This window comes from Botrytis deweyae (assembly GCF_014898535.1).
Source record: "Botrytis deweyae strain B1 chromosome Unknown BDEW_007, whole genome shotgun sequence".
NCBI lineage: Eukaryota > Fungi > Ascomycota > Leotiomycetes > Helotiales > Sclerotiniaceae > Botrytis > Botrytis deweyae.
Genome location: NW_024066214.1, coordinates 1459993 through 1487612, shown reverse-complemented (window position 1 = coordinate 1487612; position 27620 = coordinate 1459993). Strand labels below are relative to the sequence as shown.

The window sequence follows — 27620 nt, the reverse complement described above, 5'->3', positions numbered from 1 at the left end:
TACCCACCGAGGGACTACCGCCCTATGCTGTTGAAAACTCCCAAGTAACGCTCACAATAACAAATCGCTTTTTGTCTTAAATGCCCCAACCAAGAAACGCCGATGTTGAAGTCGTTCCCATTGGTTAAAGAACCGCAGACATTATAATAAATAAAAAAAGGAAAAAGCTCATAACATCATCTTCTAATCACATCCCCTATTAAAATATGGATGGGAAGAGAAATTTATGCCTTGTTGGCATACTTTTGACGGTAAAACTTGGCAGCGTTAACCATGTTGGTCAAAGCAGCCTTAGTCTCAGCCCATTGACGAGTCTTAAGACCACAATCAGGATCAATCCAAAGTTGCTCTGGCTTGAGGAATTGCAACATCTCCTCAATTCTGTCCTTGATCTCTTGCTCGGATGGAACACGAGGAGAGTGAATGTCATAAACACCTGGACCAATGTGACGTGGGTAAGCCTCATCAACAAAGACCTTGAGGAGCTTAGCATCAGACTTGGAGTTCTCAATGGAGAGAACATCAGCGTCAAGAGCAGCAATGGCGTGGAAGAAATCCTGGAACTCAGAGTAACAGAAGTGAGAGTGGATTTGAGTGGAATCTTGAACACCAGAGACGGAAAGTCTGAAAGACTTAACAGCCCAGTCAAGGTAAGCCTCACGCTCCTTTCCACGACGAAGAGGAAGACCCTCACGAAGAGCTGGCTCATCGACTTGAATGACGTAAACACCAGCAGCCTCGAGATCAACAACCTCATCACGGAGAGCCAAAGCAAGTTGCTCAGCTTGGACGGATTGATGAACATCATCACGAGGGAAGGACCATCTCAAACAGGTGATTGGACCAGTCAACATACCCTTCATTGGCTTCTTGGAGATGGAGACAGCGTATTTGGACTCCTTAACGGTCATTGGTGCTGGGCGAGAGATATCACCAACGATGATAGGAGGACGAACACAACGGGAACCATATGATTGAACCCATGCGTGGGTGGTGAAGGCATAACCATCGAGACGTTCACCAAAGTATTGAACCATGTCGTTACGTTCTGGCTCACCGTGAACGTAGACGTCAAGGTCAAGTTCTTCTTGAACCTTGACAACATCTTGAATCTCCTTCTCAATGAACTTCTCGTACTCCTCAGCAGTGATTTCACCCTTGGTGAACTTGTTACGTTGGATACGGATCTCCTTGGTTTGTGGGAAAGAACCAATGGTGGTGGTTGGGAAAAGAGGAAGACCCAAAGCCTTTTGTTGTTGAGCAATACGTTCTGGGAACTCAGAGATTCTGTTGTAATCCTTCTCGACAATCTTGGATTGACGTTCCTTGACCTTGGGGTCGTTGGTTCTCTTGGAAGAAGCACGAGCTTGAATAGACTTGGCGTTAGCCTCGAGCTCGGCACGGACGGAAGCTGGTCCCTCAGTAACAGCCTTAGCGATGATGGCAACTTCAACAACCTTCTCGGAAGCGAAAGAGAACCAATCAGCAATTTCTGGGTCAAGCTTCTTCTCGCTTGCAAGAGTGTGTGGGGTGTGGAGAAGGGAAGAGGAAGTGGCAACGATGACACGGTCCTTTCCGAGCTTTTGAACGGCAGACTCAACAGTCTCAATAGCACGCTTGAGGTTGGTCTTCCAGATGTTACGTCCATCAACAACACCAGCAGACAAGATGGTCTTGGATCCCAAAGCGGAGATGACAGTCTCCAATTGCTCTGGGTTGCGGACCAAGTCAACGTGGACAGCATAGATGTCAGTTGGGAGAGCATCAATGTTGTGAACGATGTCACCAAAGTAGGTGGCGAAGACAATCTTTGGGATCTCATCACCTAAGCTGGCGAGCTTCTCGTAAGTTGGCTTGAAAGCAGCCTTGGTCTTGGATGGAAGATCGAAGACAAGGGTTGGCTCATCAATTTGAACAGTCTCGGCACCAGCAGCCTTAAGTTGCTTGAGGAGCTCAATGTAAACTGGGAGAAGGTTGTCCAAAAGATCAATTGGGTCAACAGTTTGTCCACGGTCTGGCTTTCCGAGGTGGAGGAAAGAAACTGGACCAACCAAGACTGGTCGGGTAGTGATACCAGCATCCTTGGCTTCCTTGAATTCACGGACAGCCTTTGGGTCTGAGGTGAGCTTGAAAGATTGGTTGTCTTGGAGAGTTGGCTTGACGTAATGGTAGTTAGAGTCGAACCACTTTACCATCTCCAAGGATGGAACATCAACACCATCACGTTGGTGACCACGTCCCATGGCAAAGTATTGATCGATTGGGTCGAGACCATGCTTGGTATATCTTTCTGGGGTAGCCTGTAAAGAGGAGAGTTAGTGACATGTTACATGTAGATCTGCGGATGAAATGGGAATGCTTACACCAAAGTCTTGGATGTGAGTAAGAACTTGATCGTAGAGAGCGAAGTCGTTGGATGGGATGATATCGACACCGGCATCCTTTTGGATCTTCCAGTGAGCAAGACGAAGTTTCTTTGCCTCAGCAAGAAGATCATCTTGAGAGATCTTTTGAGCCCAGTACGCCTCTATTGATAATTGTTAGTATTCAATGTGGGGTAGCAATGCGAGGCAACAAATCTTACCAGTAGCTTTCTTGAGATCTCTAAGAGCTCCCATGCGAGGGAAACCAAGAACGGATCTATCATTGACATGGTTAACAGCTGTAGAGATAGATGGCAGATGGATAGAACTTACGATTGAACCATATTTGCGGTATTGAAATGTGATGGAGTTCAAAAGGGAAAAGAAGGGTGAAGTCGAAGTATTTAAACCGACCACGGATTGCGTGCTAGAAGATGAAACTAGACAGCGAAGTCGGAGATTGATCGATTGATTGGTCGAACTCTTTTTTTCTATTCGATTCTGTGGAGAGAACAGAAGAGACGAAAGTCAATTGAAATGAAATGAACACTCTGAATAGATTTTCAAAGTGCACTCTTGATTGTATTTGTAGTAAAAAAGAGGAAGAGAAGATGGGAAGCGGTGTGTGTGTGTGTAGGTGAGAGAGTAAGAAAGATGGAAAGGAAGAAGAGGAGAGAAGCTTTTCTTATTGTCTTGAATAAGTGAGAGAAGAAGATTGGCCGGCGTTTCTTGAAAGGCAACACCCAGCATCCATCACCCACCCCTCTCTTTACTTTTTTTGCATACCCTTGTCTTTGAGGAACCCCGCCTAGGACTAGCGTGGAGAATGGAGTCAGAATTGAGGTACAAGATAAGGATACTAGCACGTGATTTGCAGAGATTTTGGACGTTTGGATCTTCCTGCGGTCCGTGTTGGTGGGTTGGTGGGTTGGTGGGGTCAATGAGTTATCAATATTGCTAGCTGAAATGGTGCAATCATCCATTGCCAGGTGAATTACTATATAGATGTGTAGATATGTGAAGAGGTTATTGGCAATGGCAATTCTTTTCTCTATTGCCACTGAAGATCATGGAATGCATGGATGATCAATTATCAAATGGTTCATGGTTCGGGTTCTGCTTTCATTCAATTCAACAACCACCACTCGATTACTCGATGATGCATGCTCTTCATCTACAAAGCCAAAAGAACAATACCATCTGCTGTATTGTTCTCAAGGGTCCATCCTTCATTGATCCTCTGTCAGCCTCTCTCTCCCTCTCTCTCTCTCTATTTTCAGGATCTTCATCAACGATGACGGGCACACAAAACTGCAAAGACACGTAGACACCACCTACCTCGTACCTATCACCTAGGGATACCAATACCAAGTTCCTCTCTTCACTCCATGGATGAATGCATATAGCATATCTTATGTGTGTATGTGTGTATGTGTGTATGTGTATATGTGTATATGTGTGTATGTGTATCTGTATATCCATATATGCACAACCGTAACACTACACACTACACTACCTAATAGGTACAATACACACTAATTACCCTCCATGTTTCTGATTCATGAATCTACCTATGATCCATCAATAGGAGTACTGTACAAAAACAAACTCACCCAATACAAACGCGTAACCTCTTTCCACCCGTCAAACTCTTCACAATACCTACCTACCTAGTACACACTCATCTCGCCCAGTCTCAGCCAATCAGCTAGTACAACCCCTCTACTCCATAGATACTTCCTCATTCACACATGTTACATAACGATATACACACCAACCACCAACCACCCCTCTATACACACCTCTCAAACTCTCTTCCCTCAAATTTTCCTCCCTTCAATCCCTTCAATCCCTTCAATCCCATCCATCCCATCCATCCATCCCATCCACCCATCCCTCCAACTCACCCCCAAATTCCCAAACTCCCAAACTCCCAACCTTCCCCTCCCAACCTTCCCCTCCCCACCACCAAAACCACCACCCACCAAAAAAACCACCACCCACCAAAACCACCACCCACCAAACTCCAACTCCAACCCCACTCTCCAAAACACCAAAACACCAATACCTAGCTAGCTAGGTATCCCTAACAACAACAATAAAACCCCCCCCCCCTTCGGCCCCCCGAGCCCCCCAGCCCCGTCTACCATCGGTCCCTGGAAATCGGCCTCCGAACATGCACCGCGACCCTTATGCATAGGTACCTTAGGTATGATACCTACCTACCTACCACTACCAGGCCAGGAACATCAATCCTCCGGACTCATCTATTCTTTTTCTCTCTCTCTCTCTCTCTCTCTCTCTCTCTCTCTTCCTTTGATTTCTTCTGCCAATACTTTTTCTATTTTTCATTCAAGGTTTATCCCATTCATCACTCTACATTCATTTTCTTTTGAAATCACGAACACGAACATGGATTGATTGATTGGTTGATTGATTGGTTGATTGATTGATTGGTCGATTAATCGTCACCATCACACACACACACACACACAAATTCATCACCAAAAGCATATACAACACAATATGTTGGTCATAATCTTCATTAACATTTCTCTTTCCCGGCCATATCTTATCTTGCCTTGGATTTTGCCGCCTGGTATTGGTATCTAACTATTGTCCGTCCGTCCGTCCATTCATCCATCCATTCCTCTCCAACCCATTCCCGCCATCCTCATCTAATCATGTCCATGAATCTTCATCTAAAAAATCCTCTCCACTCATTCCACCGGTCAAAACACCAATTCCAGTGTATGACTTAATCAGAATCACAACAAGTCGAGCGCGAGCTCATCCCTATACCAATTGCTTTTGGGTGCCGTACAAACAACCCCTATCAATAATCTGAATGCACCACCTAGAGTTCCCACGCCAAAATGCATGATTTCCTTTTCATATTCCACAACTCCATCCACCCCATCTTTCCCAACCATACCAGACCAGACATACCCTAATGACCCTCAATGCTCACTCATTTCCTTTGAGCTTGTGGAATAAAAACAATACAAGATAGAATCAAAAAGAAAAAGAAAAAGAGCTAGAAAAAGATATGATGTACAATTCCCATTCGACCAGTATACAATTATAAGTATAAGAAGAGCTTTTTTTATCCTTCCCTGGGCCGAGTCTTGATACCCAAATGTGATGGTATTCAAGTATGTAAAAGTGTAATGTGAAACAATTCGAAAGTGACAGCCATACCTTCCATGAGCCACCTGTCAAGAACGCCGTGTATAACTCCTAAGGGTAAAAAGATCATTCGCTAAAACGCTATTCAAAGTGCGGGGGGTATCAAATCAACTGAATATCATGATGATGTGTGTATAATGTGTTCCGAATCCGGAGTAAGTGCGAATGATGAAGGTCGAGAATAATATCAAAGAATGTTTAAATGGGTGTTTGTGCTTTATCCCTTGAATGAGTCCATCCAAAAAGATCAAATTTATCCTTTCCATGCAGAGAGCCGAAAGAAACTGCCGAGTCCACAGGACTGGGCCTCGTAACTAAGATATCGCGTGGCTCCAAAAGTAAAGACTTTCGGTAATATTGCTGAACGTTCTCATTATCCGAGGCGGATTTGACGTGAACAATTTGAGCTTGAAGCCACTCTTGAAGTTCCGGAACTTCTGCCAGGCGATAAGGGATTTGAAAACGTTGTAGTTCGCCGATGATTTTAGCCGTGCGAGTGTGTTTGTCAAAGTTAATGACAGATGTGCCGTCAGCCAATTGCTTTGTGGATGGGTTACCAGCATCAACAAATGTCAAATCTGTGAGGTAGGTACCAACAAATGGAAGGCATGGAGAAACGTGGTCATGGAGTCTACGTCGAAGGCAGGCGTAATTCTTCTCTGGCTCCACAATTGCCTGTAGCCCCTTGAGCATTTCCTTTCGCTTTTGAGATACCAAGTCCCAGGTTTTCTTCAATCTAACAATAGTAGATGAATTAAGCGAGCAAATGATCGCCATCAACGAATCGTAATTGTTGAGCTTGAGGCATTCATGCGCAATTTTGATCCAGTGCTTGATGATAATGGCCCTCTTCTTAACGTCATCGTGTTGCAAGATTGTGTCAGCGACAAGGTTAGAAAGATCTGTTGACAATGTCGACATAGCTCTAACATTTACCGCGCATGAACCACCCTTTCTGGCCTTAGTCCATGCGGCTCCAAGAAGTTCATCTGGCATAATGGAGCGGAAAATATTCATCTCCTTGATGGTTAATTGACGGGCCAATTCAAGGGGATCAAACTCGAGAATAGAGGGATTGCTACCACCCATTTTCCAATTCTTCAAAACTGCGGCTTGGCTTTTTGTTACAACAACAGGAGGGACTGGTACATCGGCTGGTACATATTGACCGAGAGAGGTGCTAGTCTTTCCAATTGAGGAAACGAGCCTTGGCACTAGAGGTCCATCCATCGAAGATACTTTTTGAGCCAACTCTGAAAGTCGTTTGCCAGCTGCGGGAAGAGCAGCCTTAAGTTTATCATCCGCAAAGGTTTCGATAATGGAGAGCGCAGCGTAATCAGACACCTTTCTCCAATGAGATTCCAGCCAGCCCTTGAATACATTGTAAACTCTCAATCTTACCGGTCCTGCGATATGAGGACTCTCGACAACATATTCAAAGCGATCAACTAGAGCTGTGGCAAGCTCAACGGGAGACGCGAATAATCTGAAAGTAAGATAAAAGGTTGAGACAAACATCGAGTCGGGTGTTGAATCGTGTGTAGTCAGTCGTTCTACTAATGCCGCCAGTGAGCCTCCGGTAATTTGACCTTCCTTGTTGTGTAGTAACTCGTGTGCGAACGTCTTCTCAAGCATTCTCGATTCGAGATCATATGGATCATCGGCAGATGTTGATTGGCTCTCAGCTATGCTGATACTTGACAAAGATGGCTGACTTCTTGGTTCGTAAGCTGTTAGATCTGGAGTAGTCGCCCTAGTAGAAGTCTGCGAGACCATGCTCATCTCCGAATCGCGTGTGTAACTACTGCTGGCTCCAGTGCTAGACACTGCGATACTGCCAGATCTATATGATTGAAATTCTCCATCACTTGTTGAGTTACGATCGGAAGGACTATAATCTTCTTGGCTCATCAGAGGAGCACCCATTTTGGGCAGTGGGGGTAGAATGGAGATGTTCGAAAGTCGACTCGACATTCGGTTGACTTCTGCCGCTGGCGGAGAGTCAAGGGGTATTTCTGGCAATGGTTTCTCGTAAACATCTGGAATAACTAGAGGTGGTGGAGGAGGACGCGATGAAAGCTGTTCTGGTACGGCAGCATTAATTTCGGGGCTTCGTGCCGCTTGTTCGACTGTGCCACCTATCGAGGCAACATTAATTCCAAGACCTTCGACTGGTTCGAATTCGAAGTCGCCAATTCGCTCAATCACAAACTTGGTCTTTGCTACTACTTCTCCAGCAGCTTTAACACATCCTGTGGCCGCCATTAGTAACCCTCCATTCTGTTGAGCCATCACAACATCGTCTTCATCAACACCTGATGAGCTAATTATATCCCGAGCTGCCAACGCCAATTTACTGATTTTGTCATACATTGCGTTCCGAGCATTGTTCAACGAGTCGGCGCTTTGGCTGTCGTGAGCACATACTGCTTCGACTACAATCAATAAACCTTGGCCAGCAGTTACTGACTGCCGAACTGACGACAGCAAATCTTGAGAAGACTGGCTTTGTAGATGGAGCCTTCCGATGAACGATCCCAAATATGAGAGAAATGTATCGTGACTAGAGTTTAATCTCTCAGAAACAAGATTTTGGCGTTGTTCAGCGGGCACAGAGGCTATAAGTGAAACACGGTGAGATACGGAAGCCCTTTTAGCCTGAATCGAAGAAATGGATAATGGACGCGATGTTACAGCTGGGTACGCAGTCGATATCCGTTTGTATGACTGTCGTTTGTTCTGCTCTTCCGATTGCAGGGAACTAGAAGCGGCGCTCGTCGAACTTCGGATAGAGCTTCTGTGAGATGCCGTGTCGTATGCAGGGTCTGTATGCGGTGTCCCGCCAAATGACGTCGAGTCCGCTGGTGGAGTGGGTGGAACATAGGATTCCTCAGTAACGGTTGCCATGACTCTATGGACGACCTGTCGTAATTTCGCATCCTCATCCAAATTGTCCAAGAATTTTATACCTCTCACAACAATTTTGAAAGCTTTCAAAATCATCTCATCGATAATGTCGTTTACAGTTTCCGTGTCTGTTCCCACTGAGGAACAGGTAGCAAAATCCTGCAATTGTTTTGCGGTTTTGACCAGAGCCGATAGATCGGACAAAAGAGCCTTTCTATTCTTTCGGAGGTTATCGTTACTCTGTACAATCGGTGATTCACGAGTGAGGCAATTCGATTTTTCCTTTTTCCGTATTAGCAAGCATGATTCCAAAAAGTTACAAGATTCTTACTAGTAAATATCTAACTCCTGCAATAATACCACGCATGAATTGTTGGTTGCCAAATATCTCGCTATCACTAGTTAAACCACTCCGTAGGAGATCCCAAAAGTTTAGCAATGCCTTTAATAAGTTCCTCATGGAATCTGGATCGTAGGCTTCACAATAGTTGGTGGGCAACCAACCACGCGCGCCAGAAACAAGTAGTGTCCCATCTGCCCAACCATTGGTGTGTATTGAATGCACCAAAACCACATCCCCTTCGTTTAGTGGAAGCGTGACCGTAGAATCCGAAATAGCACATTCAGGGTGGAAAGGGTAAAATGCCCTCAGGAAGCTGTGAAATACCGGAGGAGGCTCCATTTGATTTAGATTTTCTTGAGAACCATTGGGAGTGGCGGGGGGCGTGATTTGTGATTGACTTCCTGTTGAAGTTGTGTGGTTACTACTTCTGGATGAAGTATTTCTTTTGTGTTTTGAAGATGATGCGTTGCTGTTTCCGCGCGGTCGACCCTTATGTATTGTAAGAGGTGCTACCTGTGCACTCGTTCGCTTGGAATGCTCAGACTCCTGCGAGTTCACCATGATGATCCGCCTTTCAAAGATATCATGGGTGTTTTCCTATTAATATCCTAGTTGAATGGCTTGGGGTAGATTTGCAAGCTACAGCTATATCGAATGTCCCAAGACGACGTCCAGACTTTTAGTCCTAGGATTCGATATGGCCCAGCGGGATAACAATCCGGAAGCTTTGCGATGCGATTGTAATGCTTTTGTTTTGATGATGTTTTTTCCCCAATGCTTCCTTTGTAGAATCGACCTCTATATTCGTCGAGCGGTAAACACAATCTGATAATGATAGTGGAGATTAGCAAGAACCCTTTGGATAAGGATCGAGTGTTGTTTTGGTTATGGAGAGGAATGAGGAGTGGGGGATGTGTGGAATGTCATGTCATTCTGAGAAGCTTGACTGGGATGGAGAGGTGCATGCCAAAATTGGCTGAACCTTGGTCTCGGGAGAGACTTACCAATGAGCTAGTCGAAAAGACGATTCTCGTAAGTGACTACCAATACTCGAAAAAAGGAAAAGGCGATCGTTTTTCCTTGTGATGTTTCGTATTCAAGGAAGAAAAGTCGTGTATGTTTGATCTCTAGCTTAAATAATTAAGTCGTCGTTGTGGTGAGTGGTGTCGACTAGGAAAGCTTGGTTGACAAGACTGGAGGACCCTGAATCGCAATAAACTTTATGCCACGCGGGAAAAGTTTATTAAAGTCGGGGATGGATTGGACTTTGACACCAGTTGACAGCAAAGCAGTTAGTGTATCAAGTCAAGAGTTCTAAGAACCCTTGATGTGCGGCCGTCGATTTGTCAATCACACTGGGGGGGGGGGGTCTCGGATGCACTTATATGGCTATGATTTTTGTGATGCTCCAAACGCGAGAAATCAATGCGTTGAAACTTGAATTGTCAAAAAAAAGGAAAATCGAGGAATTGGATCGAGACGGGGAAAGGCAATACAATAAACCCCACCCTTTCCGCTCAGTTGTAAGTGGTAAGTAAGTTTTTTTTTTGTTTGTAACTCTGGCACAGCAAGAGTACAAAAGTAAAGGAAGGAGGGAAGGAAGGAAGAATATAGATATGTATGAATGTATGTGTGTGTGTGTGTGTGTGTAGTATGTGTATGTGTGTGGATGTGTGTGGATGTATGTGTATGTGTGTGTGTATGTGTATGTGTATGTGCGTGTATGCAGAATATGCAGGAAATCCAAATTGAATGATTTGAGAGGTGCAAGTAATAAGAAGTTCAAGGTGTTTAAGGTAAGGTACTTGTTCAGGTACTTGTATTTAAAACAAGGGACCTTCAAGGTTGTCAAGGTGGGTGAGTGGATGGTGTATTTTGGCGGTGTTAGGTGTTGGGTATTGGGTGTATGCCCTTGGGTGTACGAGGAAGATGGTATGGATGGGATGGATAGGATGGATGGTATGGTATGGTGTGGTCTGGTATGGTGTGGTATGGTATGGGATAGTATGGTATCGTACCCTATGTATGGACCGGTATGGATGATGCACAGATATAATGCAAGGGTTCAAGGAATTGACTCGGTCGATCGATTTTTCTTCGCATATGCAACCCTTCCTTCTTCTCTTTTCTCTTTAATCAGGCTCTCAGAGGGAGGATTCCAATGGTAACAAGTAGATGATAATTATTAATAAATGAACGAACGAACGAATGAACGAACAGATGAATGAACGGATGAGTGAATGAAGTGAAGTCAAGTGAAGTGAAATAAAGTAAAGTAAGCCGACTTGAAGTTCGTGGAGAGAGATTGCTCGTTCGGAATCTTTCTCAATCGATGGAAAGAGATCCAATCGAATTCGTAGACTGTTTTTATATCAAGATGTAATCGATCGTTGGTCGCCTGTCGCTGTGTGGTATTTTTGGTGGTCGTACTTGGTTGTCGTTGGAGATGTCGATGTGTTGATGTTGATCTCAATGTCAATGTCAAAATCAATATAATTGAAGTTGCAGTTGCAGTTGTAGTTGCAGTCGAAGTGAATGTGGTATTCAAGAGAACCGGTGGAAGGAATTCGCCCTCTTCCCTTTACTCCCACTTCCTCTCTATCTATCGCTCACCCTCACTCTCGCTATCTATCGCTCTCACTCTCACTCTCACTCTCACTCTCACTCTCACTCTCGTTTTCTATTACTCAAGGACCACTATCTTCCTTTTGGCGGAGTTCCTAGGTTTGTACTTCTTCTCTTACCTTGCAACGAAATGGGTCCCCCAGATTTGGGAAATTGTGCACCGTGCAAACAAGAAATCTACCTGGGCAGCTGGAAATGTGGAATTCTGGTGGATGTCGCGGTGGATTTCAGAGCTCAGATTTTAATTCAATGTTTTCTTTTGACGTTTGGTGTCGACGTGTTTTGAAGGGAAAAAAGTACTCTCTAATATCCTGACAATGATTGATGTAATATAATAACGGGATTGTAGCCCTTTCCGCACTCTTCAACTCTTGCGATTAACTTTATTCTCTCTGCCTACCCTCTTCTCTGCTACTGGCACATCTTTTACTCTTTTAATCATTCTTATGAAAATATGAAAAAACCTTAACCAGGATTTGTAATTGATTTTCCGATGATTGTCTGGTAACGTAACGGTCCAAGGAGACGGTTGTAAGAGTACTAGGTATTAATTACTCGTATGTGAGTGAGGTCTTATTTCTCGGTGGCTTTCCAGTAGGGACCGGTGGACGAAATGCTGTTCATCAAATAGCCATCCCCTATCAAAATTATATCAAAAGTACGTTAATATCTCCTCCTCCTCCAATTATATGTACTTCCCAATTCACGGAGTAAACAGTCAGGGTACGAAAAGTAAGGTTTAATGATTAATCATTTAATTCTACGGAAACAAGGATGCTAGCTTTCTCTTCTGTTACTTCGACGACCGACTGACTGTTCGATAATTTGTGCCATTTTCCCTAGCTTCACTTGTGCAAACCTTGTCGCTGCTCTTTGCTTCTTTTCCCTCTTGTAGCTACTAGCTTGTGAGATGCACGCTCGGCACGTTAATCCAATTCGATATGATATGCAAGGGCTACTCGTGAGATTTAGTGGAGTGAGAGAACGCCGAAAGAGGGAGTGACGAAACGGCCGCACCTACCAATTACAGAACTGTGCCTGGGCTGCGCTTTGCTTGATGGATGGTGTAGGATTCTCGGGTTTGCAAGGAGGCGATGAAGGGGTTACGAATTGCTGAACGAGAGAATGGGAGAGTGTTGTGAATAAAGGTAAGAGAGAAGATTGAGAAGCACCCCCACGAATCGAACTGTTACGGGGCAGATTCAAATAAATTCAATATCAATGGCATTCGATTCTAGTCCGAGTTCTCTGGTTTCGTGAAAGATATGACAGGGAAAAATCGAATGCAATGGGAGAAAGTCACGCCAGAGGGAGGGGGGTCCATCCGTCCGGTTTTGGCATTGGTGAGAGCGTCCGAGAGACCAGGCATTAATATGCGACAGGTTGACGGAACAAAAGCATCTGGCCATGATCAACCACCTCTCGCATTCGAACTTTTCTTCAAGGCATGATATTGATGTCTGTTCCCCTCCATGTGATGCGAAGAAAGACGTTGATTCTTCTTCAGCTCTATGCTATGGTGCATTTCATGCTTGTTCAAGGAACGGTCAAGGAGTAAGTACAAGGCAAGGTATTCTATAGGTTGAATCGTGTGATATTGAAATCATATGTGCTTCACAATCCATTCTTCCTTTTCCGGCCAATGCTGAAGGGATAATCGAAGGAATTTCATCCACAGGGGCTCTTGATTGGTAGTAATCATCTAAATTCTTTCCCCCATTTCTGTCCTATTTGGGGTAATACTCGGGGGTCTAACAGCTGCCCTTGAAAGGACCCTCCGAGGTGCCGGCGTACTGCACTCAATCGAGTCTTAGAACCTGCGTATCTTTTTGATATCTATCATGCCCTTGAAGTCCATAAGGCGCAGCGCAGTATCGTATCTGTCCCTAAGAATTGCCGAATGTATGAAAATAGTTATGATTGTTCATCTAGACTGAGACAACTATGAGAAATGGGGACGGTATTTCCTGATTCCTGGAAACGAGAGAGAATCCAGTTGTGCAGCTTCACACGTTGTGTAGTATAAGGTACCAGAAAACCAACTTTCTACCTGCTTCTTTCAAACTCTCATGCTCAGCTACAACAGGTACTCAACCATGGATTGGACCTCACACAGACCCTACATGATGTATACTACATAAACATACCCGGTATATATATATATATATATAGGTATATATATACATTGATGTCGTAGCAGATGAATTAAACAACATCCTTGGCTGGAGCTATTCACGGCTCATCTTTTTGTGTATCATTGACAGCCTCACGATAATCTAGAGGTCGGAAGTATATCTGCCCAAAAGGCCATTTTTCCATCGTTCCAACAAATCATGTTACAAGTGTGGTTACAGCAGCAAGTAAGTTTCAATGTATCGATCGACGTGGGATATTTCTATCAGAACTCTTCTTTTACTTCGATCCGATTGAATACAATCTGTATGCAGTGCGGTCATGGTGTGTGTGGTTGCCGCCATGCTTTTCCCCTTGACTTTGAGTGTCAATGTTATGAGATTTTTGTATCTCCGTCCCCACCACCTCTTCCTTTCATTTTATCTTGGAGTCAAATTCCTGATCAAAGTGCGCGGTCAAATTCGTTTCTAGGAAATTACTGACGTCTTCAATTTACGAGTTAATCAATCAGCAAAAGAAAACATCTCGCCCACGAACCAACGTGCCAACGTTCAAGCACCTTCGCCCATATCCGAAAAGTTGGGGATTCCGTCGCCACTGGCTAGATGTGTCTCTTTTCGTATTCTCTTCTCTCGCAAGCAGCTGGGCGGGGGCTCGGGGACCTATTTCATCGGTTCGAGCTTGGAGCTTCTCCAAGGTTTGTGAGACATTTCTAGGATTTTCCAGGATTTCCATATCCTAGCCATCGCCGTTCCATGCAGCCTCACTGCAGCCAATTTTGGACCTGCGCACGTTCCCCAGGATTATTTCGGGGGTCGGTCCCATATGAGGAAACAACATCCACCTTTCACAATGCCAACCTTTTCTTGATCCAGTAACGGCACGGTTCGGGATGAGAGAGCATCAATCCAAGGTGGAAAATGGTTGGTTCACTGCTCGGGACTGTTACCTTATGGTTACAATCCGTCAACCTACTTCCTTCCGACTGGCTTGGGTCGCTATCAGATATCTTCAACACAACGTTCACAGATTCTGATACTGTACCGATGCTGACAATTGTCCGAACGCGTCACACAGCATCATGATCTGGATTCTGTCCGTCTTGCTTTGTCTTTGTCTAACATGACCTTGTTTCGAAGGTGACGGAGCTCAAGGTGATCGAGTGCGAATCAAACACGTGCGATCACACTCTTCCATTGACCAGTTTCCGCATTGTTAATATAATTATCAATCTATCATGTTGACGAGCTCTCCAATAGCTTCATTTTTGACAGCGGGCAGCGGGTAAGATATTAGCATGGAGGACCAAGCCCAAGTTCAGTCACGACTTTGACCATTTCGGAAAATCAAAAGCCTCACGCCTTGATATGCTGGACTACCTTCTGCATAGAGCACATCACTTGCTCACTTATTCATGTTAAGCAAAATTATGGGATCAATGTGGATAGGATCTCCATGATCATCTACGACTTTATTTCTATTCAATGGGCATTATGGAGACGTGAATTTCGCGCTTAGACAAATTTACATGTAGACCTACATCGGCATTCTCACGGTAGGCGCCGTTACGTCCGACTGGAAATGTTTTGGGTGTAAAACGGGTCAAAAACATGACGATCTTCCACCGACATGATGATGTGATGTGATGTGAAGCAAGCAAACAAGAGCCAAGAGAAACGGGCAACCTCAGTGTTGATAACAATTAGCAATTAGCGGAAGCAGGGGAAATCCAAGCTCCGGAACTCCAAATTCATTGAGATTCCTTCTCGCACCCGTTATGTTAAGAATTTATGTGATGAGACGCTGTATCTTTACTATCTAATAATGGTCATCGAGATGAAAACATTCACATCCACTCATTCATCAATTATCTTCACATCATCATCACAGACGGCCCGCAGTTCGTGATCATACCGTGCAAACCCAATTAAACCCCACGCGAACAGGTATCTGATCAACCATAATCGTCGAGCAGCATTATCACCTTGCATACCTTACCATCTACACTCCACGACATGAGCCCACCCACCAGCATCAGGCTGAAGACTCAAAAGCATGTGACTGGAATGGTTCCAATGTTAACATGACAAGGCAAGGTCGTTGGAAAGGAGAAAGTAACCCAAAGAACATCCCCCGTTCCGAGAAGCAGTCATGATCATCATCATGATGTTATGCTCCGAATCCTTTCGGAGCAAAGCAGTGATATTGAGATTGACATGGGACGGAGATTTGGGGTTTCCCCTCCTACTCTATCTGTAACAGATGCGCCACCAGCATACATACATACGAATTACCACACCTTTCGAGACCTTTCTCCCGCTTCCACACGGTACAGCGAGAACGAATGGAAGGATTTCCAGAACGTGGGATGCGTGCAGCTCGGCCTGAACTCTCTACTCCTTTCCCTCCGGAGACGTTGAAAATTGAAAGCCACCAACACACATCCAACTTCACATCTGAAGGCAGTAATTTTCTGAAAAATCACTTGGAGCATTCTCAGCATTCTAGAATTTGGGATGCATTGGCATGGTATCGACGTATGAAAATATGATACGAGAATTAGATGTTCCAGACTCTCAAATAGACCTCCCTATTCTTTTTGCGCTCCAATAACAATTACTCACTGATAGCGTTGAGGTTAACTTGTGCTGTGGGATTTAGAGTACCGCATACATATACACATATACACACACATACATACATCCATACTCTATACCCCAAATAGCACATAAATACCCCCCTAGATACTAGGTGTTCACCCCCACGCCACCCACTCACAAGCCTTACCAAACATCATCCCACCACTACAAAGTCAATCAAATCTGTAGGTGGGCGGATTCGGCAATGGTATGCACACGCTTGTATTATGTTGGCAAGCAAAATTTACCTTTTATGCTTATGCTTAATCTTATGATGGATAGAGAATGGTCTTTCTTTTGTGGTAGGGTGAGTGCTGATTATCTTAAGGGTAGGGATGGGAAGTATGCGGGGAATTCTTAGGGTTTGAAAGCTTCGTTCGTTCGTAGTGAAGCATGTATCTATCGTACGTATGTATATATCTATTTGGATGGATCTGCATACATGCAGCGGACCTGATGTAGGTACCGTATCGTATGGATTTGCCTCGCTTGCCTTGCTTTGCCTGCCCTGCTATAGTTTTGGAGCTGGAGCATAAAGGAGTGCGAAATGTAGAATGCCAAGAACATGTGACTGGACCACTATAATGATTTGATAATCAGATTCGGAGAACCACCTGGTGAACTTCTGGAATTTGGAAGGAATTTTCAAGAGCTGGGTATCTGTTCCATCCCCTTTTTTTTCGGTCGGAACAAAGACATTCGGTTCGAGATGGGTGAATCAGTGGGAAATTCCCTTGATATCAATTTACGGAGTTGGTAGACATGCGACGATACTATTTATAATGGGACCCTATCCAATATATGTTTCCTCAGAGGACTCTCATGGTGAGATTGCCTTTGCAAGGAGTATCAGAAACCGTACACGGCTTGTAACATAATCTTGCGACCTGACGGAGCTTCCTCGATCCCATAAGCTTGTTTGACCTCGGATTGCCCGTTAGCTTCCCCCTGCGGGTCACTGCTACGGAGTGTAATTTATCATACAAGTATTCTGGAAATGCTTCGCCTCAAAAGGTCTCACCCAGGACTTTGGCTCTGGAAATTGCCCAGTTCCATCGCCAAATGAAAGTCCAGTCGGCACATCGGCTTGCCCCGAAAAGCCAAAACCGTTTTTCGAACAAAGCAAGGAAAGACTGGAGACCGAATGATAGATCATAATCATAGCAGAGAAAACTTGCTCGCGAGCGAAAAGTTGCATTAAATTTTCTGGGAAGTTTGTTTGCTCATTCATTCATTGATACGAGCTGGAAAAGCGGAATCTATGAACCGCAAGATATTATGGGGATGTCTGGGACCAAAGCCGGGCTGGGCGAGAGTGCTTTTATGGGGTATGGATTTGCCTCTATTGATTGGATCGCCAGGGGGTTTTCAGGATGGATGTCCGAAATATGTACATCATCGAATACGAAGATTCTCGAAAACTTTCCAACCCACTTTCTCGATTTCCCATCCATGAATGAAAGTTATGGTTTTTGCGAACAGAACAAGCGCAGAAGTCTGTTAACATTCCCATATCTCAAATCAAATATACTCCGAATTCCAAGGGTCTGGGTTACACTTTGATAGCGTGTATTTAGTGCTTTACACCACCACTAAAGCGATAGGCGGACCCCTAAGCTAAGGCCCTAAAGGATGGATTTTTTTAGTGGCATCACTACATCCCGTACTTAGTTTCTCAAGCCTCAGAGACTTATTTAGTAGTCTAAATAGGTTTCCTCTTACGTGTGATCGCCGTGTTAGCTTCTGACTATGGCGTCGAGATTGGCATCGCGAGTTAAATGTCACGTTTTTCCCACGCTTATTAGTTGATAGTGATGAAGTACAATTTTATTTTTTTGGAGCTCTGTGGCGAAGGCAGTTAGTTTCGATGTCTGATGCCTATGTGCTTTTTTCGGATTGAAAGTTAGCATGTGGCTATTCTGTTGTCTAGCCTTTTGTCTATGATTTCTATGTATCATCATCAACACTACCTACGCAGTAGGGGTCTTCCTAAGATAAATTCTCCTAGTCTTCAAGGAAAAGATACCGCACACATCTTCGAACACTGGCTTCTTAACACAAATTCCAAGAAAAACACGGCACACATTTCGTGATGATCCCGAGATACTTCCATTCTCTCCTAGCGATTTCGATCTAGTACTGCTCCATTGTTACTGCCCTGCTACCCATATAGGCATTCTTTTCCTGACGACAATGAAAGGAGTTTTGTCTTGCAAATTGACTCATGAGCCACAACTCCACGCCTGGAAACAACTGCCGGAACGGCATTGGGCTAAACTTTCTGTTTTGAGAAAGGAAAGGGTGTATTTTATGATGTTCTTTGTAGAGAGATCGTCATGATCTGAAACCTCATCCGAAACAGTCTCAATACCCAGATCTCCATCTACTTATTCCGCTATCATCGGGAATATGAGTCATTGTGCGAATTGATATCATACTATCTTCTATGTTTCATTCTTTATACATGTAATGATATCGCATTTCCATCCCTCGTGAGCAGACTCTCGTTTCACCATCCTTCTTCAAAGTCTAATTAATATCCCTATGGGTATAGAGCATCAGTGCGTAGGACTACTCTCGCCAATCAAATGGCACACATAAGGACGCACGCACGCTCGTCTACATGCTATTTCATACTTTCGTTCATCTCTTCTCAAGAGGCGTTTTTGTTTGACAGACGCCCTTCTGTCCTAAGCGTAATGGATTGGGGTCCTCCCAGCTGTCAAATCCAACTCGAAACGACGAGTCTGGTTCTTGGAATCTTAGTTGTCTTTCTTTTGCTGGCGGAGGAAAGATCATTGGTGAATCGGCATTCATGTTATCCTTGTTTTTGCTGCACATGGTGCACCGCGATTGAAATCTCCACTCTCCTGCATTTCCTACGAGTCATTCCTTATTTCCATGCCCTACTCATCCGCGCGGATCCTTCCGCCGCGTCACTTCCTGCACTGCATATTGAACAAAAGTCTCGTTCCCATCCGCACTCATCCATCATTTACGTAATACTTTCAAGTGCAAAGTATCTTGGAGAACCATAGCTCTTCAAGACTTCAACCACGTCAGATATCTTCCTAGCGCATCATACAGCAAAATATTGTTACATCACTCTAGGCATTTGAACTCGAAAACGCAATCCGGTAGTTTGCGCAGAAACATCGATGATTCATCATGATCTACAACTAGAATCATACTCTATTAATGCACGGTTATAAGATCCTCACATATAGGTCTAGAAATCTTCCGTCTGGCCGCATTAGCTAGCCTCTTCTCCTCCCATCGGTCGCATGGAGACGCACGCATTTTTGTGCAATACCCAGTTTTTGCAGACTCGTTCTCGACACAAATTTTGTGCCTTGCATATTATGACGATCCGAAACTGATAGGCTGGGATGGGCAATCGTGACAAAAGGGGCGGCGGGGAAGTGATTCACATTGCATGCATGCATGATCGATTCCAGCACCGGCCGCAGCGGGATATTTCTTCCGGGCCGCGTCGGGGCCTCCGATTGAAGTGGAGTGGATGATGGGGGTTGATCGTCGCGCGAACAGAATTGGGCTGGCGAAGGGTTGATTCTCCTCTCTGGATTCGTCCGTCTCTTGATTCTTGACCCGTACGGATGGGTCTGCCAGTGGTAGGATCCATCCATTCAATCTTCCCTCACAGTAGTACACTGCGCGCCCATTGTTTGGCTTAGCCAAAGCATACTTGTCTTATAACTTATACACCCAATTCTCTCTTTTTGTCGCGCTGCTAATCTTCCTACATGGGAATCATAATGCTACCCTCGGCTTTCGGTTTTCCATGGTGCGATCGATGTACATATTTATCAAGATTTGCAATGCTATGGACGTCAGTAGAACACTACAGAACTCTCTTTTTCGCAATAGATAGATAAAGATAAACAAGCTTTCCAAAGACCTCTCTCCCTCTCTCGCAGTTCCTCAGGAAATGAATTGCCGATGCCGAAGCCGAAACAAGGATTCCCGGTTTTCGATATTCATGCGTTGTATGCGTAACATTTTCTGTGGGGGTGAGTGCATGGCTCAGTCGTTCTTGAGTGTTATCTCGATCTCTATCTCTTGTTTGGAACGTGAGGGAAGAAGAAAATTGGAGATTTTTTGCTCGGGTGATTATGGTTTTTTTTTGAGTGGGTTGGTTGGTATATACCTACCTATCTGTTGGCTTGAAGTGGAATTCGCTATTGTGTTGTCTATCTATCTATGTATCATGTATGTGTATGTATATATAAATATACATTTCATACTCCATCTAATCATTCTACTCCAATCCAATCCATTTCATTTCAGCTCAATAACCCACGCATAATAAAATAGTAAATTCTAGACTTCGTATAACTTTAACTTGTAGAAAAAAGAATAGTCTAGAAATGGACAAGAGGCTAGACACTCACTATTTACCAAGAGTGTGCGTTATTAGAGATACTGGGATGGAATATATCAGATAGAAGATGGAAGATGGAAGATTAGATATGCAGATATGTAGATCGACAAGGAGATTTATCGGAGGTGTGTGGTTGAGTGTGGTTGAGTGTAGATCAAATTCCGGAGATGAGGTTCTTGGGTGTGAGTCTCGGGATGAGATGGTATGGGATGGGATGAGATGGTATGGGATGGGATGAGATGGTATGGGATGGGATGGGATGGTATGGATGGGACGGGATGGAATGAAATTGTGAAGTTTCTTGGGAATGATGATCGGCGTTGATGTTTTTTTTTTTTGCTAAAAAAATTTCCGGCATACGAGGATACCTATGTTCTTGAGTGTAGATCGGATCCCGGAGATGAGGTTCATGGAAGTAGGTAAATCTCGGAGTTGGATAACATGGGATGGGATGGGATGGGATCGGATAGCATGGATGTTCTTGGTGAATGAAGATCGACGTTTGGATTTTGCAGAGATATTTGCTGGCTGGATGAAAGGTTCGCGGGGGGAAAGATGATTTTCGATTTTGAGGTTGAGGTGTAGGATCTTTGAGGATGGGGATGGGGATGGATGCTGGAGAACTTTTTTGGAATTGGAGGGATGGTTTCTGGGTGGAGAATTGGGAGTAAAATGGCTGGCTGGCTGGCTTTGCTGTGTATTGATGAAAGAAAGAGGTATTGTGATACATGTGTTTTGGAAACGAAAAGCTTTGGGATTCTTCTACTTGATTATGTGTAATGGGGTTTATCGGGTAAATATTCTTCGCTGTGAATTCACTACCGGTGTGGTTGCGATACAATGAGCACTTGTCCTGAGATAGGTATATAGAGTTCTTCGGAGCATCAGATTTTCTTTTCCTCGTGAATACAGAGGAGGATTGAGATTCTCCGGATGTGGACAACACAGGGATCCGGTTTCTCTTCCTGCTCATATATATGCCTCAGTTCTGGATGTCAATTTACATGACTTCAAAACCATGTCTTTGCTAGGAAGAGATATCTTCTATCTATCTTTCTTCTCATTCGCATTGTCATGTATACAGGCTTACGTTCGCTGTCGGAACTGCAATTAAGCTGCCAAATCTTTCGCTTCTTTTGACAACAGAAATATTCCCTCTCCAATATCTATCTTTACATCTCCTCCATAGTTCATAGAATTGTGTACATTTCTACATCGGCAAATATCAGGGATGAACTAAGTTCCACTGCAAGTTAGCAACTTCAAGAAATGCCACGCCTATCTGGTGTATTCGATTGGGTCCTCCTACTTTGCGAAGAAGCAGAGGCGGAAAAGGGGAAGATGTAGGGGTTTTTATACTTAGATCATCATTTTCGAGTGGAAAGTCGTGTGAGTGAATGTATGAGCTTTTATTAGACCTTTTGGGGAACTTTTTAGGCGGGCGGACGGTGAGTTGAGAGTATATATATCATCTATGTCCACGAGGCTTTTAATTATCCACACCAAATACCAAACAAACTTTCAAACTTTACAGACAGTTTGTGGCCACAGAATGTGGTTTCGGTATTGGTGGGTAGCTCAATATGATTAGGATAGTTCTGCATCCATAGAACTCTAAATAGTTGGCTGTTTCTTTCAGTGAGTAAGAATCGCTGCTGCAGTAGATGCTACACTTGATATATTCGCTAGTGGTTTTTGAATGCCTGTTGTCGAAAGAATGATCAATTGTCGGTAGCTTCTTGTTGTCAAAGACCTAACTTTCATCGTTTCGAAGATTATGAATCACGCAGAACACCATTCAACCAAGCTGCTACAAATGAACACTGCAGTTTTGAGGAAATAAACACCGCTGCGTGTCTCACACATCATGGTTGATGGTCGCCTGGAATCAGTAATTGGCTGTCTCGCGGCCCGATATTAAAAAACTGAATTGTGAAGTCGGGCTGTGACTTAGATAGGTATCTGGTGGGTTTCAATTCAGGAGGAGATTTTGCAATATGGATGGAATATTGACTTACTCACATGTGATGATAGTAAGTGACATGAATAGATTGATAGTCTCTGTTGATGATTCACTTTCGAACATTTCTGTGGTATAGACAGGCAGGTAGACAAAAGTATTCCATAGCTAGGTATATAAAGTACCACTGTGTCTCTTCTCAAGGACTTCTTCATAGAGCGTAGACTGGAAATTCTATTATGGGCCATGGCTAGCACAAAGTTGCGGTTTTCACAAAGAAATATGACCTATTAATGAGTTGCTCGAGGACTCTGATTATGTTTGAGCTAGCTATTTGATCCTGGGACGATAACAATGAATGCTGTCTCTGAAACATTTATCATCACCATCTTTTTCTCTTTATTGTCAATGAGCCTTTTACAATATACTTCGCAAACTTCCTTCTTCACCATCTCTCAACCGGAATGAAAGATGATACTGAAAACAAGTCCTTTTAAACACGTCGCTTCTGAAGCTTTCTTGGAATTGCGGAGGAAATCATAGTCCAGAACTCAGCTAATTAACAATCTAATTTTAACGAAGCAGAACTGTCCAGGAAGATCAATCCTTTTATACATCCTCGCCTCAAGAAGGATTTCCAACTCTAAGGACTTCGCAACTGCCATAGTGAATATCTCACAAGGCTCTCAAACTCCATTTTTACTCCCTACAGTGTGAATCACTCACCCGTTCTCGATAAGACGACGTATAGATTATCTTAGAAGTATTATAGTGTTCCTTAAAGTAGTATAAAACGGGACGCGAAACCAGGTATGGTTGTTACATCTCTCGGAAAAATGAAATCATCTGATTGGTAAATTTCAAACCCTTTTTCCACATTCCGGAACCATATCACAATCTGTGTTGCCGCACATCATTGTCTTCAAGGTCGCGTAAATGTCGCAAAATCCTTCATCACTGTCAAACATCCAGCTTGACGCATATATTTTCTGGACTTCACTTCTGTGAAATAGATGAGAAGTAGCAGAAGTGGGCTGTTCCCCAAGAACAACATTTCCCGCTGACGAGGTTTTGAATGCGCGAGGAAGTCCGCAACTTTTGCTTCTAAATTCGTGTCATGAAGCCTTGCTTCTCTCTCTCGTTCTGAAATCAATGTCTAGGAACTTCATTGCAAGATGAATGGGTCTTTATACAGGAGGCTTAAAGATACCTACCTAACTTAGTAGCAGGGACGAAGAATGTAAAGTATAGGTGAAATTTTATTGGTCGACCATGGCTAAATCTAGTGGCTTAGGTGGGAATTTCACAGACACTCAAGAGGCTTCACGGTTTTCCAAATCGGAGCAATTTAATTTCAGCGGGTTACTGCTTGCGCATATTAAAAACAGAGTGGACTGATCGAGAGCTGTTCACCACACTTTGAAATTGACACATGTAGAAAGAGGAATATTTAACACACGTTTCAGGACTCTCGAACATTGACAAGTAAGAATAATTTGTTGCTTAATTGTCATTTTCAATGACGTTAAAATACTGTCAGACACAACTTTGATTACTATTCATTCAGAACACCCATATTTTAGTCCCACTTCTCCCGAATTTTACCCAAACACGTCACTGATGTAGTCGGACAATTGTTTCAGAGGAGGACTAGTTTTGCATTCCACATTGTTGTCTAATTGAATAGTTGATAAGTATGATCCAGCGGGGGCGGGATACAGCAACGCATGTAATGGTCTATCGTTCAAAATCAGCGGTATCAAGGCGTCTCGATGATGTAGAATTAATACGCCCGGATTTTGGTTCCGATGTATGTCAGAGAGATCCGAATTTTCACCTGTTGTCAGAATTTTAAGGTCTTGGCTCACCGGAATGGCCCAGCTATGGAGTGCGAGAAGTACATCAGCGCCTTGCTCTTGTTCTGACTCGCGATTCGATGAGCCGTCGAGAACGTCGTCAGAAGTATCCATGATAGAGTCATCATCTTTGCCTAGTTCGTTGTCGTCATGCTCAACTTTCACCGTGCGCAAAACAGCATATGCCGCAGTCCAATGGTCTGCGGCGTTGTATATAATTTCGGATCTACCCCAAACTACTTTTGCAATGGAATCTCCGTCTCGAACATCTGCATTGACAAGAAACTCCTTCATGGCTGGAAAGATATCCGTCTGTAGATTCGGCCACATGATGGTAACTCTTGATGTCTTTAAATTGGCAGGCAAGAGTTCATTGATATGCTCTTTAGACCATTTCTCATTTTCCTGCCGCCACGTGTTTATATGTTCGAGCAATGTTAAAGGCGCGTACTCCTCAGCTTGAATGTTAAGATTGGCGTGGAGTTCATTCTGTTGAGGAATCTGGCACAATTCCTTGATATCAAGTCTGATATGAGGGTCGATTGCTTTAAGCCAGGAATTAGTCAAATCTGAGGTCGAAGAGGGTAGCCAGTCTGATGGTGAAGGTGGAATTGATCTCAAGTATTCATCCATTTCCAGATTGTGCTCGTTGATATCTAGCCATTCCCTGATCAAATCAAGGACCTGATGCTTCTGTCCAATTTCCAAATCTTCATATGTACTATACACTAATCTTGCAACGGCGTGAAACAGATGAAATGTAGGTTGTTCGTAGTCAATTACCAAGTTTTGTCGGATGAGATCCTCCTTTGGAAGCAGAGAGAGAAGTGCGTATATCTTGTCTCTGGGGTTGGTAGCCTTTGCTGTTTTATACCGGAGAACCAAATCCACAAATGTACCGGATTTTGAATTTGAGCGATGATTGCAAAGTTGTAGGCTAGTAGAATTCATCTCGGCTTCCTGAATGGAATACTCCCGTATTTGACCCCATCTGTAAAAACTACTTGAAGCATCTTCGGAATTCTCCAGAGCATCAGACATACCAAAATCAGCACTCTCTTCTAAGTTTTGCCCCGACACTCTTTGCTCAATGCTCATTAACATGTTAAAATCTTCCCACGAGACGCTTTTCAATCCGTAAAAAAGCGTGATGTCGCGCGCAAGAATAATTTCCTGTTTTATCCATACTCTATCAAAATATGGTATTTGATCAAACCTTCCTCGAAGTTTCTCCCTGGCGATTCTAGCCTCTTCGCCGCCATCGCTTGCTGAGGTGGGCTGTATGGCACCGATCGTGTCACCAGTACCAATACAACTTGCGACCCACAATGCCGATTTGTATATCGAACCCATGATAGCCACCTGGAAGTTCTTCTCTTCATTGTTATCTTGATTGATACACAATGAATCGATCCACAAATAATCCGTAACGCTATGGTGTCTCATCTGCCACAGAGCATACCAGCAATTGAATCGCACTCGCATCCTTTGACCGTTTACTATTATCGGCATGAGTGGGACAAAATCTCCCCAAGTGTACGAAATGGCAATGTATCGTGGGTGATATGCATCATCGCAAAAGTCGTGAACCGTCAGGCTGAAGCAATAGTCATCGCCATCAGGTGATGATTGCTCCAGCCGAAGCAATCTGATTTGCTTATCGGGGTGCAGGAGCGGAAGACCTGCGTAAGGAGACGACATGATGAATGATGGAGAAGTATAAGGAGAGGACTAGAGGAGGAATCATTGATTTGTATTACAGGAAAAGCTGATGCACTTTTGTGCCACGCCTCTCAGCCTCTTTGGTGGGTCTTGATAGTTTTTGGGCGATTTCTCACATTCCCCAAGTAACCTTAAACCTTTGAATATATCGTATGGCGAAGGGATCTGATTGCTTCTGTGTGTAAATCATGGTAAGATCATAAATTATTTGCTTTCCAAGCCTCTTAATTCAAACACATCTTGTAAAGTCCAAAAGTACAGGAATGACTGGGCCCCCAAAGTGACAAGTTGTAGAGCAGTTGAACTCCGCGTGGGGTACGCCGGGGGTTATGTACCTAGGTACTAGGTATGTAAATCAACTTTAACGGCAGCTAACCTTAGACGGATTCCATTTCGTATTTCACCTGCAATAAGGAGTACATCGGGGGAAATTCCTGAAATTGAACTATTTTAAGTTGGATCGTTTGAGCTTGAACAAAGTATAAATGAAGTAAACGGGGGAAATGACGTGCCCTTGCACACCAAAATCAACCTTACCGCCTGCCAAACGCGTCGCGTCTAACACCCAAATTTAGCACTTCAAAAACCATGCACATCAATTGTTCAACCAGACACCGAATATAAACTGAATGAGCGTTGATAAAAACGAGAAAGGATTGATCGAAATGAGATCTGTTAGCTTTTCCTGCAAATACACGATAAACTTACCAGCCAGCCGCACAATTCCGAGCCTAAAAACAGTGGCCACCGAGTATTCATGGACTGGGTATTTCGAAGTTTAGAATCAGATCAGAGGAGCTGTCAGTCTTCTGCCAGCTTCCCCAAAGCCCTATCAATATCAGTTTATGAATCCATTGCCATATTCGGTTCGGTCCAAACATCCGCAACCAATATAGACCGAAATGGTCGTTCCACGCCGTTATAAACCTGACATTGCATAGGTAGGTAGTGGGAGCTATCACCGACGTACAATTCAACAATTTCAAGAAAAGAATCTTTTGAAACCAATGCCTAGGTGCCAAGAATTGACAGAAGCAGAGCTTGAGGAATTCTTCAAACCATTTGTTTACTGGCCATAGCGATGTCGATTTCACATGGGCAGCTCAATATTGCGTTTCGAGATCCTTTCCCATCGCTCCAGGCCGCAAACGGGGTAAATATCGCCGTAGGCTATTAGTCTTGCGCTGCAGAGAGGAACAAGAAACAAACATTGTCGTTAAGTTGAAAACTTCATATCCAGTAGGATGCAATAGCGTGGAGACTGTATTAGCTGAGCAATCAGTTCTCAAACCGTTCTCCCGCAAGTTGCGAAAAGAGCAGGCTGCGATCCGATGCTCGGTTTACCACATACGATTTTACTATCCAGGTCTAATTGAAGCGGTCTAGACCTACAAGCTTGTTGTAGGTAGTATTTTCGATGATATGTTGAACGCGGATATCATCACCATGGCTCACACTCTAGCCTCCAAACCACAATTCCA

The 27620-nt window shown here is 43.9% G+C and overlaps 3 protein-coding genes across 3 annotated transcripts; all 3 read right to left on the bottom strand.

Annotated features, from left to right (window-relative positions):
• Positions 1 to 224: 224 nt before the first annotated feature.
• Positions 225 to 2707, bottom strand: EAE98_004167 (uncharacterized protein; the record flags this gene model as incomplete). Its single annotated transcript, XM_038951787.1, has 4 exons — positions 225 to 2300; positions 2364 to 2527; positions 2585 to 2640; positions 2697 to 2707. 4 exons carry the CDS (start codon positions 2705 to 2707, stop codon positions 225 to 227), a joined length of 2307 nt encoding a protein of 768 aa, XP_038812260.1.
• A 3043-nt stretch (positions 2708 to 5750) lies between these two features.
• EAE98_004166 (uncharacterized protein) lies at positions 5751 to 9363 on the bottom strand (the record flags this gene model as incomplete). Its single annotated transcript, XM_038951786.1, has 2 exons — positions 5751 to 8741; positions 8791 to 9363. 2 exons carry the CDS (start codon positions 9361 to 9363, stop codon positions 5751 to 5753), a joined length of 3564 nt encoding a protein of 1187 aa, XP_038812259.1.
• Positions 9364 to 24162: 14799 nt separating this feature from the next.
• Positions 24163 to 26118, bottom strand: EAE98_004165 (uncharacterized protein; the record flags this gene model as incomplete). Its single annotated transcript, XM_038951785.1, has 1 exon — positions 24163 to 26118. One exon carries the CDS (start codon positions 26116 to 26118, stop codon positions 24163 to 24165), a length of 1956 nt encoding a protein of 651 aa, XP_038812258.1.
• Positions 26119 to 27620: the final 1502 nt, after the last annotated feature.